The following is a 12174-nucleotide window of genomic DNA, read 5'->3' as shown; positions in this document are numbered from 1 at the left end:
ATTATTATTATTATTATTATTATTATTATTATTATTTTCATCATCATCATCAATATGGGATGTTAAATAGAATGCCTCTAAACATTTGACTTACTCTCAGAAATTTTAATTGGAATGGAGTGTTGCAACAAGCCCTATCTTATTTATACTATATATATATATATATATATATATATATATATATATATATATATATATATATATATATATATATATATATATATATATATATATATATATATATATATATATATATATATATATATATATATATATATATATATATATATATATATATATATATATATATATATATGAATCATTTAGTAAATGTATATGTTTTACGTATTAAGCTTCGGATCCCATCGCAATAGATTAAAACCACCGAATGCCACAGCACTGGAACCCATGTCTCCGCCCACCTCCATAAAACACTTACCTCAGATGATCGTGGATTAGTGAAAGCACACGCGTGAGGAATCAACTTGACTCGTGGACTGTCGTCAGAAAATGTAAGAAAAACATTTTCAATTGTTTTTATTATTATTATTATTATTATTATTATTATTATCTTATTACTGTCAACCTGACAAATATGTTAATACGTAAATAGCCAGGTAAATTTGATACGTAAAGTTGGTAACAGCCTATGCTGCACACGAGCAGATCTACGCTACTTCAAATTAAGCGCGTCCACCGCTTTGGTAAACAAACGTGAGCGCAACAGGTTACCAAATATAAGTAGCCAGCAGTTTTCCAGAAGTGTGGTTTTAATAACCTTGAATGTTGTTGAAAAGTCTCATTCAAACGAAAATTGTAAAACAAAAAAAAATAGCCGTCACTGTCTTTTTCTGAAAGAGGTACGTGGCTAAATAAAGTTTCATTAAAATGAAAACGTGATTAGATAACGTGCTGGGACCGGATGCGCGAGGACAGCTATGAGATCAGATCACTATTCGCGGTTTAAGCCGTCAGTACGGGCTTGATCTCTCTCAGTCACTGACATGTAATTAGCGATGGGGTCAGGGGCTTCCTCAGCCAAACCCCCCTCCACACCTGCACCCCGGTGTCCCAAACGCTCGACGGCGTGAGTTTGAACGCACTTTTGTCGTCGCAAACGTTTTTCTTGTGCACGTTTTACAGGCGTTTGTTTTCATTTTCAGCCCAATGTCTGGAAATGAAGAGCGCACTTTCATTGCCATCAAGCCCGATGGAGTGCAGAGGGGACTTGTCGGAGAGATCATCAAGCGTTTTGAACAGAAGGGCTTCAAGTTAGTTGCTATGAAGTTAATCCAGGTAAATTGAATTAGTTTTAATCTTAATTGTTTTGATTGGACTTGCCTTTGCTAGATGGCAGTTAGCCTACATTCACCGTTTATTTGTGTATAGCCTACCTTAGAACATGTATAGCCTACCTTAGAAAAAGCAAGCATGGAAATCAGGGTTAATACAGTTAAACCGCGTTAACCCCATGATTTTGACACTAGTTTAACCACGGTTAAACATTACTGCTCAGCTCTCGCTGTAATAACATTGTTTCCTCAGCATCTTCTAGCAAACGAACAAAAATGATCCACTTATTCTGGAATTGTAAAAAGCTCTATTCTTGGTGTGAGGAAGCTTAAGCCCTCTCTTAGATACACTTTTCTTCTAAGGGTTAAATCAATTACTAACTTTAATTCTATAGCTCCTTGTGGTCTTCAAGGCTGTACCTGCTATTTATACCCCCTGTGAAAATCTAGTTATTTAGATATATGATTAGAAAACCCTAAGATGTCACTTAAAAAAAAAAAAATATGTAGACGCCAGTATTGTATATAAATATTTTAATATTAAATAATGATTTCTAATGTTTAAAAACATCATGCAACTGCATTTTCATTTATTTTCTTAATATGCATTACTTAACTGATTAATAGATTTTTAGTCTCATCGCGGAAATCTCTATTTAGAGCTTGTCTTCTAAGGGTTAAACCAATTACGAACTAATTCTAGGTCCTTGTGGTCTGCAAAGTTGCAATCGCTGTATATATCTCGATGCGATCATCTAGTTACATTTAATAATGCCTTAAAAATATGATTTTACAAAATGGTTTGTAGGCATTTTTTGCTCATGTTTTGTATGCCTGTCTTCACCGCAGGCCGATGAGGATCTTCTGAGACAGCATTACTGTGACCTGAAGGATCGGCCTTTCTTCCCAGGTCTTGTCAGTTATATGTCCTCTGGCCCTGTGGTTGCCATGGTAAGCCTATTTATACAATTTTCCCCACAGAGCGAATGTAGGGCACTTTGAACTTAATATTTCTTGCTTATTGCTAATAAATATTCTCCATTCATTTTATGAAGGGCACTAATGTTATTGCTGTGATATATTTTTAGGTGTGGGAGGGTTTTAACGTTATAAAAACCGGTAGAGTAATGCTCGGCGAGACTAATCCCATTGACTCCAAGCCTGGGACTATCCGAGGTGACTTTTGCGTTCAGGTTGTCCGGTAAGAACTTACATTGTAATTGTAAATAATATTTTTGATAACCGTTTTAAATAGCAGATGGTTTGTAAAACGAGCAAAATTAATCTCTTATGTAAATGTAATGCAAAATTACTGTCTGAATGCTAGATGCTGAATATTCACCCACTCAGATCAGCAAACGAATCAAAAACAAAAAAAATTATTTAATGCCAGTTTTGCCAAAAATCATTAATATATTAAAGTGCCCCTATTATGGTTTCATATTTTGGTTTTGGGAGTCCCAAACTACTTTTTTATAACATACATTTATTTTTACCTTATTTGTAAACGACTCCTTTTTCCAATCGTTTGATCGATTGATCAATTTTAAAAATTACAGTTGAGTTTTTGAATCCAAGCCGATCTCTGGGTCTTTTTTTACTTGTCTCATAGCTCGTTGAAAACCAGAAGAGTTTAAAAATATATGTCTCTATATTTTTTATTTAAGCAGTGTTTTGTGACGGAAAATAAGTTTAACGTTAATATGACTAAGAAAAAGCAGCAACAAAAAGATGAACAGGTGCAATATCATCACAAAGACCCAGACCCGTTTGATTATGACATCAACATGAGCTTTTAACGCCCCAAAAGCAGCAACAAAAAGATGAACAGCAATATGCTAACGTTTGATTATGACATCAACACTGCTTTAAACTCGTTTCGATGATTTAGTCAACTCTTTCTTTTGAGAGATAATAACTTTACACACGGCGTAGATTTAAACTTACAGATTTAAAACTTTGCAGGATGTTTTCATTCACTTATATTTGTGTTAGACACTGCATGAAAGGAACCGAAAAAATCCATAAAAAGGGCACTAAGTAACTTTATGTTCCATAAAGATAGTGTGTTAATTTCCTAACTTGAATATCTCAAAACCTAATTTTTTATTAGTAATATGAATTGCTTAGGACTTCATTTGGACAACTTTTTTTTTTTTCACCCTCCGATTCCAGATATTCAAATCTCAGACATTTTGTCCCATCCTAACTAACCATACATCAATAGAAAGCTTATTATCCCGTTGTTTAAAATAAAAAAATTATACTTATAAAAAATATAACAAACATATACAACACCTTGTGAAAGTATTCATACCCCTTCATTTTCCTCCACATTTTTATGTTGCTCCCTTATGTTAAACTGCTTTAAATGAGTTTATACACTCCATACACCATAACTGCACAGCAAAAAAAACACTGGTTTAATTGCAAATTTGTTAAAAATAAAAAACTAAAATGATTCCACTGCATAAGTATTCATACCCTTAACTAAATATTTAGCTGAAGCGTCTTTAGAGTCTTAAGCTTTGCTTGTATGAATACTTTCGCCACGCACAGATTGGGTATCACCTGCATCCATCGATCAGTTCTTTCTAATATTAAATTGCTTTCACTTCAGGAACATCATTCACGGCAGTGATTCTGTCGAAAGTGCCAACGCCGAGATCAACCTGTGGTTCAAACCAGAAGAGATCTCTGACTACACCAAATGTCAGGAAAGCTGGATCAACGGCTGAACGCATTCTTCTTTTTCTGCACTTTTTTTCCCCTCCCGGGTGCTTCTGATTTAAATCAACCCGTTTTCATTTTTATTCCCACTGTTTCTGGTGTTTGTCTTTACAATAAAACCAAAAATCATTTCTTTTCCACGTGTTCAAAGGACAGTTTCAGTGACCTGGTAATGTACAATAAAACAAATGTTAGAGCCACTTTGACATGAGTAGTCTGAGGATTGATCTCTTGACCATTTTATTAAACATAATACTTCAAGTAGTAGAGGCCTATTTATACTTAATGTATGATACTGGTGGCCCCGCTCAGGCGAAGCAACAGTGCAGTGCCGCACAAAGCACTGCAGTAAGGAATGAACTTGGGGAATAAAGTACACAGTGCTTATTTAAATGATACTGCAGCACCATCAGTGCCGTTGTCCATTAAAATATCATTATGCCACGTAATACAAAACAAGTCCAGATTGTTGCTTACAAAAAGAAAGCATGCTGAAACAGGATGGTCTGGTTTTCTTGCAGTTTCTACGTATACAATTTTTTCAACATTTCAGTTAGAGAAAGGTCTCTTTCAGACAAGTACTGGTCGTCCTGCCAGTGTACAGAACATGCAGAAATAAATCTACAATAAAAGATACATAGTGCATACACTACATAAAGACGCTAAAAGTGCCACAGAAGTGAATAGAAATGAACACTTCTTATCCTGTATATTCTACCAGATGGTGATGTTTTTGTGTGTTTTAAACACATGGGCCCCATTTTATTAAAATAAAAGTTCCCTTTTGGTCAGCCGAGCCTAAAAACGTAGCGTTTTGCAACAGTTTCTATTTTTAAAGCTTCTCAATTTCAGAATTTACAAAGAGGGACTTTCCCTTTTAACCTGACAAACCCAATAAATTATCATTTTGGTACAAAAATATATAATAGATGTAATCCATATAACCTTTCTCTTTCCCCCAAGCACAACGGTTGTCAAAATATACTATTAATATGCTAAGAAAAGTCATTTTCTTAACATGTTAAGCTCTGGTTGAGTTCTTCTGCAAAGATTGAAACATACAATGTACAGTGAAACAAAAAATATACTGTACAACACTGAATCTGCTGGCATGGACCTTTTTTTTTTTGTACAGTACAGTCTAACATACTTGGTCCATGACATTTGGGTCATTAATAAATCAAGCACTTTCTTGGTTATGTTTTGATCAGCTGTATTATTGCTTTGGAACAGGATCTTTAAGAGTGATGAATCTCAGACACTTGAAACCAAGTTCAGGTTGTACCTCACTTTGATTTTACACCGAATATCCATTTGCTAGAGGCCAACTGTGAGCACAACAGGAAATTAAAGCCTCTGTCGAAAGAGCTTTAGCACAGATGATCTGAACAGTAAGTGCTTACATTCGGCAATCTTCACTTCAGATACGTCCTGTCCGAGCGAGACGAAGATGCAGAAAGCAACAGTAAAAGATACGTCGAAGTTCTAAAGTGGATCTTTTGGAAATCTGAGGCACGATCCAGCCAACAAATGCACTGCGGTCCATTAAATTAACTCGTGTAATTCAACTGTAAAACCAACGCTTGTAAGCAGGATCACTGAAGTGTGTAAACAAAGTGCGAGATGTCTAAAACATCCAGAAGCTCCCATATGAAGGCCCAGCACAAAGGTTATACCTGTAGAAATTACAGTAGGTCAATCCAACATGGCTTCCAGCTGGTCAGCAAGATCATCGAACATGTTCCCTATATCATCAAGAATGTTCCCAGCTGACTTCACTGTGCTAATGCCCCTGAGGGAAAGAAGAGAAAGAACGAGGTTTAATATGGGAGTATTGTAAGTGTATGACTTCTTAAAAAGGTGTTTACTCTGAAAGCAACCTGCAGTCGTTTTCAATTTCAATGACAGCAATTTTCAGGACCACGAGCAACTGTTGGAGAGGCATTGTGGGAGCAGTTTCCTTCGATGCAATGCACTACTTATCTCAACTTAAATAGTTTGAAAATAACTTTTTATTTCAGATAAGAACGCACGTTTAATTAATATGCAAAAGTGTAAAGGTTGGAATCTGCGAGTTGAAAAAATAATAATTTAGCGTACATTAAACTGATACAGTATTTATAATTTTACAAAAGATGGATACTCCAAAGAAAATATAAAAAAAAAGTACAACCATTGCCACAAAAATATTAAGCAGCACAAAAAGCACCAAATCAGCATATCAGAATGATTTGTAAAGGACTGTATGAAAAAGTATGAAATATGCCAAGAAACATTCATTTAAATGTGAAACCTTTAAGCAGAAAGAAATTTAATATTTTCTTGTAAAATGCGCTCCAATAAATGCAGTAGTGGCTGCTGAAAAATTTAATAGCATGAGATATATATATATATATATTGTGGTCAATTTACAGTAGCATAATGTTGCTTAAAGTGCTTCATGTTTCACTCATTTTATTTATACTTTTTTTTTTAATAAAAGGAACCCAATATATAGTTTTCAACACTTTATATGACAGCAGTACCAGCAGGACCGTCAGGATTAGATTCACAACATCTATATATTTAAAGACTATGACGGGGGGAGTTTATCTTGGATTAGCATATGCTCCGCCATGAGCTAAATCTGTTCAAAATGCAAAATGTGGTTCAACACAGACAGATTGACCAGCTACACTGCTGAGAGTGGATTTGTTGTGACAAAATAGGAGGGGAGTCAAATGAAAGTCCAAATTGTAGACACCATCTGTCTCCATCCGTGAGATAAGGACATCAACAATCTGTCTTCATCGCAGCCAAAACGATCAAAGAGTCAAAGGAAAAACACACACTAGTTTTAGGGAGATCACTTATTGCTAGATTTCCCAGCAGGCTTGTCGTGACAAACGGTCATTCAGTCATTATAGGACCATCTGCAAACCTGTCTCATCGAAATACAGAATACAGAATTTCCTCTCCCGTGTGGAAAAAGTGGATGTTTCAAGCTGTTTAATACTTTGACTGACCCATTACATGACAAAAAGGACATTTACAAAAATACAAACCTAAGTGCGTTTGTGTTACCTGTCTGCTGGATCTTCCTGAGCCAACTTCTTCTCCACAACTTTAAGTGCTGCCTCGAGAGATGTGCTGGTTTGCTCAAGTCGTTTGTGGACCAGCACGTTCTGGCCTTCCGTCACAGCCTGTGGCTTTCCTGCCAGCACACACTGACCTTGAGCTGCTTTGTTTTGTGGACAGCGAGCCAGAGGACTACATGGAGGTGAGACGGCAAAGGCCACGCTCTGGACCACGCTGACTGTCACTCCTGAGGAAAATTGACCACAGCCAAAAGGTGGAGATAGAACAAGAATTTAGTGAGAGCGTACGTTAGGAGTAAGAACCATGTCAGGATCCCAGGACTAGTTTTCTGATTCAGTGGTATCATAACTTAAGAGGCTTATATTTGAAACTGTTGCAAATAAATGCTTAAGTTCTAATATTACAAAAAAATAAATATACATATAATAATAATAATAATAATAATTATACATATATAGGTACATATACATATACATAGTTATTAAAAAAAATACTAAAAGGTACAAGTAAAAGTACTAATAAAAATATTAAAGTAACACTGTATCCAATCAGTCCTAATTAATAAAACAATTAAGTTCTGCCCTATATATTTCTGTTTTTGACTACATAATAAATTTTGAACACATAAAATCACTAATTACCATTTAATTAGTCAAATGGGATTACGTAAAAGCATGGAAAAATTAAGCGGAACATCTTTAAACGCTTCTAATGTGTGATTAGACCTCCTGTACATTATAAAAATTATATCATGCATATAAAGACCAATTTTCAGATCCATGGGTGTTGATGTGATTTATTGGTAATTGGAAATAAATGCTTCATAAATACGTCAAGCTGAGACTAACAAATATAAAGATATAATGTCTAACATGCAGTCAAAGCGTCTTGTTTTCAGGCTTTAACACAGTTGTGCTGTAAATGAGCTTATAAGACCTACACATTCATAACTAGACCACTGTTCAAGTCTCTTTTTTAAAAGTTCACCAAAGATCAATATAAAATCAATATCAATATGATGGCAAAGCTGTATTACTCCAGTCATCATTGATCAGGAAATTATTAATAATGTTAAAAAAGCTTAATTTTTCTTTCAATCTAGAAGTATTAAATATTTGTTCAAAATCTCATATTTATCATTAATTAAATAAATAAGTTTTTTCCAATAAAAACCTTTTCTAATACAATTCTTTAACTCGCATATGAAAAAATAGACATAGTGCCTATTCTTATTTTAAATAAAAGCCTCAACACATTGCAGTACCTGAGTTTGCTGCAGAAGAATGGCGTGTGGGCTTAGAAGGGGTGGGAGGTTTATGTGGAGATCCTGGTTTGGGAGAGAGGCCAGATTTATAAGGATTTTTTGTCAATCCACCATTCTGCATGCACCGAGAGACCATCTCTGTCTCAGCGGCCCTCTCATTTCCTATTTGCGTGATGGTGCCCTGACCTTTCATCTGCAGTTCCTTTGGCTTGTGTCTTCTTTTGACTGTGTCTGATTCCTTTAAGTTAAACTCTGGCACCTCTAGGGATGATTTGATAGATTGCACCGGCTTCAGAATTTCAACAGCGGCCTCAGACTCTATCTTAGCGGATGCTATTTTGGTCCTTTGTTTGATGGTAACTTTGCCCTCTTCTGCGAAAGGTATGCTCTCCTGTGAGGACGTTGAACCTTGCTGGTTCCTCAGAGGAGTTTCTCCGCCGTGCTTCGTTTCGTACGTTGAAGATTCACTAGCGGTCCTCCTACGGTTTTCCATATGTTTTGGCGAGATGGCTGGGGACATGGCTTTAAAAACAGGGCTGTTGCATGTCTTATTCGGGCTTCCTGTATTGCTCTCCAGCCTGGCTGCGATGCTTCGGACACTTCCTGCGCTCTCCATTTCGACCCCACTTGTGGTTACCCTGCTTGGGGCAGAGCTTAGTCGCTTTGGAGGGGGAGGAGGGGGACCTTTCCTCTTGGCACGTATGGCGAAGGAATGACTGCGGCCCACTTGGCGCTCACCGGAACTGTAAGACGGTTGGCTGCGGCCGGGCTTGCGAGTGAGCGTGGCATAAGACGCCACATTGGCGGTTGTCGTCATAGGGGTTGAGATGTCATCTTCTTCGTTCTCTCCATCCGACATGGCATAACGTGAAAGACTCTGAGTGCGCTTTTTGGAGCGGGATGGGTCATTTGGCTGCGGGGCTCTGATTGGACTTGGGCTTCCCGTGTTGCAGTTTTGATGCTGCAGGTAGTTGAAGCCCCTCTGATGAGGTGATCCATGATGGGGCTGAGAGGGAGAAACCACCGGTCTAGGTTTGGTAAGAATGGGAGGATATGCGAAGCGTGCTATTTTACTAGTAGTTACGGGTGGCGTTCTCACTGGACTGCCAGAGGAGGAGTGATGATGCTGTAGCGGCAACACTGGCGCCATTTTTACAGGTGATATTTGGTTTCTATCCTGAGATTCCTTGCTGGGACTGTTGTCCATACTGCCTAGGCTCTCTTGTGAGCGGCTGTTGGGGGTTACCGATGCCATTGGACGTTCTTGCGACCGTCCTGAACCTCCTGACCGTGTGCCGATGCTTTCTTGACTAAGACGCATGGACGTTCCAGTCATGTTTCCGAAAGCATCTTGGCCTCCACCGTGTCCGCTGCGAGCCATGGCGTTCTGTAGCTCAACGCTCAGCTCGCTGTCCTGGAAGGTAAGCATCTTTGGTGATAGAGGTGACGAGGGGCATTCGGAGCTGTCGTGATGCTCGATGGCCACAAGCTCGAGGGTGGGAGGAGCTCTTCTGCGCTGTAGCAACGCCTGCCCCTCAGCCTGGTTCTTACGAGCCTTCTGGACGTCACTGAGCTTCTTAACAGCAAGCATCAGCTTCTTCTGATGGCCTGTAGATAAACAATATGTCAATATAACAGATGCACATTATTTGGCTTTAATCCACAGTACCATTTGAACGCATTTGTGCAATCTATCCATCTAAAGTACCATTCAAATCAAATGTTGTTTTTGTTTTGTTTCGTTTTTTTGAAGAAATTAATGGCACTAAAATATTATTGATAATTATTGTGTGCTTGCCGCTGGAAATTTATTCAAGAAATAAATTACATTTAAAACATCAAAATAGAAAAGTTTTTTTTTTTTTTAAAGAAGACAAATAGTTGTTTTTAGTGCTAGTTAGTTGAGTTTAAATTTTAAATTAAGTTTTTGTTTACATAATGTGCGTGTGTACAGTGTATATTTATTAGTGCTATATATTAGTGCTGTCAAACGACTAATTGTGAATAACTGCATCCACAATCATTTTTTTTAACATTATATATGTATGTGTATTGTCTGTGTATATTTATTATATACAAATAGATAGACATAAAATATATATTTAGAAATTATTTCATGTTTATAAATTTATATATTCATATTCTTATATTTTATATATGTTTTTTTTCAATATATACATGCATGCGGTCATATTTATATATACAGAATAAATATACCCAGTACACACACACATACATTACATAAATTTATATATGTGATTAATCATTTGACAGCACTAGCATGTATTGTCACAAATCCTGCCCATGGACTTCGATCTGCTTGCCACCAGAGGTCACTCTTCAATTGCATTGACTCTCATACCTCAGAGTTTATCATTCACCTTTTGATAGCTACATTATGGAACCAGTCTAGTTTCTCAAATGTAGTTAAGCCTCATTCATAGTCTGTTTTCCTGTGTTTTTCGGATACCCTTTTGTCTCTTCTTGACTGTTTGCACCCTGCCTGGATTATTTCTCATATTATCAGGTTACCCTTCTTGTCAAACCCTCTGGATATTTATTGATCGAAGCCCCTTGTCTGGACTAGGAATATTCTTTGGCTTGAAGGTGTTACCTGACCCTTGACTTTGAATAAAGCTTGCATATGGATATTCAAGTTTCATGTCTGGTTGACTTCATACACACTCATACAGGATATATTTAAAAAAATATGTACATGTATCTGCATCTAGATATTTACATTGATATAATATAAATTATATCAATGTAAATATCTAAATATATTTAACATACAAAAAAAATTTCTTGAATATATACATACACGTGTATGTATATATGCATAATAACTAAATAAACAGTACACACACATTTTGAGCAAATAAATGCAGCCAAACCAAAAAAAACAAAAATCAACAGTAGTGCCTCTACCCATTCACTTACCCAGTTTAGTAATGCCAATTTCCTGTAGATCTTCCCATGTGATATCCTGCACTATGCTGATGGAGTCGTATCCATTCTCTGCTAGCTTTTTCTGGTATTGTGGCAGCCCAATAGCGCTGAGCCATTTCCCAATATCAGACTGCAACAAACATACAAATTTCATCTTCAGTGCCGTATAAAAGTCAAAGTCTGTGATATGAATCTAGAAATTCTTATTAGAATTAAATGTTTATTAACTCCTGAATCCCTCAATAGTGTGATAATCTTGAACTTGCGTAGCACTGTGTGTTTTACTGTGTGTAAACGTTTAAAACCGTTCAAAAATAGCACTGAATTACTGGAATGTAATCCGGCAACCACTCTGGGATATTCATGTTGCCGATCTCCATGGAGATCTTCTTGCGATGACCAGGCTTTGTAACGCCAATAGCAGTGAGATCCTAAAACATAAAAAACAGATTGGTACACTTAAAACATTAACAGTCCGTATGTTCAGCTTTTGATGCAGTTAGTGAATTATTGAACGCAGTAGTGAATATCAATGAACTGATGCAATGGAAGCCCGTGTACGTAAATGCTGATACACAAAAAACAGGGCTCACCTCAGGGGTCATTCTGCTGATTGTGGGCACATCATAGCCAGCTGTGAGGAAATTAGATGTGTACTGCTCAAGCTGAAACTCACAGAGCCACTGGTAAATAGCCTCAGCATCCTATAACAAAAAGAGACGACGGAGCTTTATGCACAAAAGCCCAATGGGCCAGTCATGGTAAAATCCACAGTTCATTTAGATCCAATTCTCTAGCTTCAAAATCGCTTAAAAAATGTTATTAAAAAGATTTCGACGACTGTGCAATGTTGTGTGTTTG

General features: G+C 36.9%; 2 protein-coding genes across 12 annotated transcripts in view; one reads left to right on the top strand and one right to left on the bottom strand.

Annotated features, from left to right (window-relative positions):
- The first annotated feature begins 449 nt into the window (after positions 1-449).
- Positions 450-4157, top strand: nme2a (NME/NM23 nucleoside diphosphate kinase 2a). Of its 2 annotated transcripts, none has more exons than XM_043253380.1 (5): positions 450-512; positions 1164-1296; positions 2142-2243; positions 2381-2493; positions 3913-4157. In XM_043253380.1, the coding sequence occupies exons 2-5, from the start codon at positions 1168-1170 to the stop codon at positions 4028-4030; spliced, it is 462 nt and encodes a 153-aa protein (XP_043109315.1). In that variant the 5' UTR covers positions 450-512; positions 1164-1167; the 3' UTR covers positions 4031-4157. The 2 variants fall into 2 exon arrangements, with proteins under 2 accessions (XP_043109315.1, XP_043109314.1); XM_043253379.1 differs by lacking the exon at positions 450-512 and adding an exon at positions 948-1087.
- A 77-nt stretch (positions 4158-4234) lies between these two features.
- The window catches only part of caskin2 (CASK interacting protein 2), a 46817-nt gene continuing 38877 nt past the window's right edge, over positions 4235-12174 (bottom strand). For 9 of the 10 annotated variants that reach the window (XM_043253302.1, XM_043253300.1, XM_043253299.1 and 6 more), the window contains 6 exons: positions 11907-12017; positions 11643-11744; positions 11305-11443; positions 8365-9972; positions 7086-7326; positions 4235-5814 (listed from right to left, as the gene is read on the bottom strand). In XM_043253302.1, coding sequence (XP_043109237.1) covers positions 5718-5814; positions 7086-7326; positions 8365-9972; positions 11305-11443; positions 11643-11744; positions 11907-12017 — 2298 coding nt within the window. In that variant the 3' untranslated portion in view covers positions 4235-5717. The remainder of the gene's footprint in view (positions 5815-7085; positions 7327-8364; positions 9973-11304; positions 11444-11642; positions 11745-11906; positions 12018-12174) is intronic. The other variant, XM_043253305.1, reaches the window with a different exon arrangement.

This window comes from Puntigrus tetrazona, chromosome 12 (genome assembly GCF_018831695.1).
Source record: "Puntigrus tetrazona isolate hp1 chromosome 12, ASM1883169v1, whole genome shotgun sequence".
In the NCBI taxonomy this organism is placed as follows: domain Eukaryota; kingdom Metazoa; phylum Chordata; class Actinopteri; order Cypriniformes; family Cyprinidae; genus Puntigrus; species Puntigrus tetrazona.
This window is presented reverse-complemented; position numbering and strand designations above follow the sequence as displayed.

What these genes read in the sequence shown, in the direction of transcription:
- nme2a (XM_043253379.1), top strand. Translation starts at nt 1,017, where the DNA reads ATGGGGTCAGGGGCTTCCTCAGCCAAACCCCCCTCCACACCTGCACCC. An exon ending in TTGCTATGAAGTTAATCCAG is followed by an intron (nt 1,297 to 2,141) that starts GTAAATTGAATT and finishes TCTTCACCGCAG; the next exon opens with GCCGATGAGGATCTTCTGAG. An exon ending in CTGGCCCTGTGGTTGCCATG is followed by an intron (nt 2,244 to 2,380) that starts GTAAGCCTATTT and finishes ATATATTTTTAG; the next exon opens with GTGTGGGAGGGTTTTAACGT.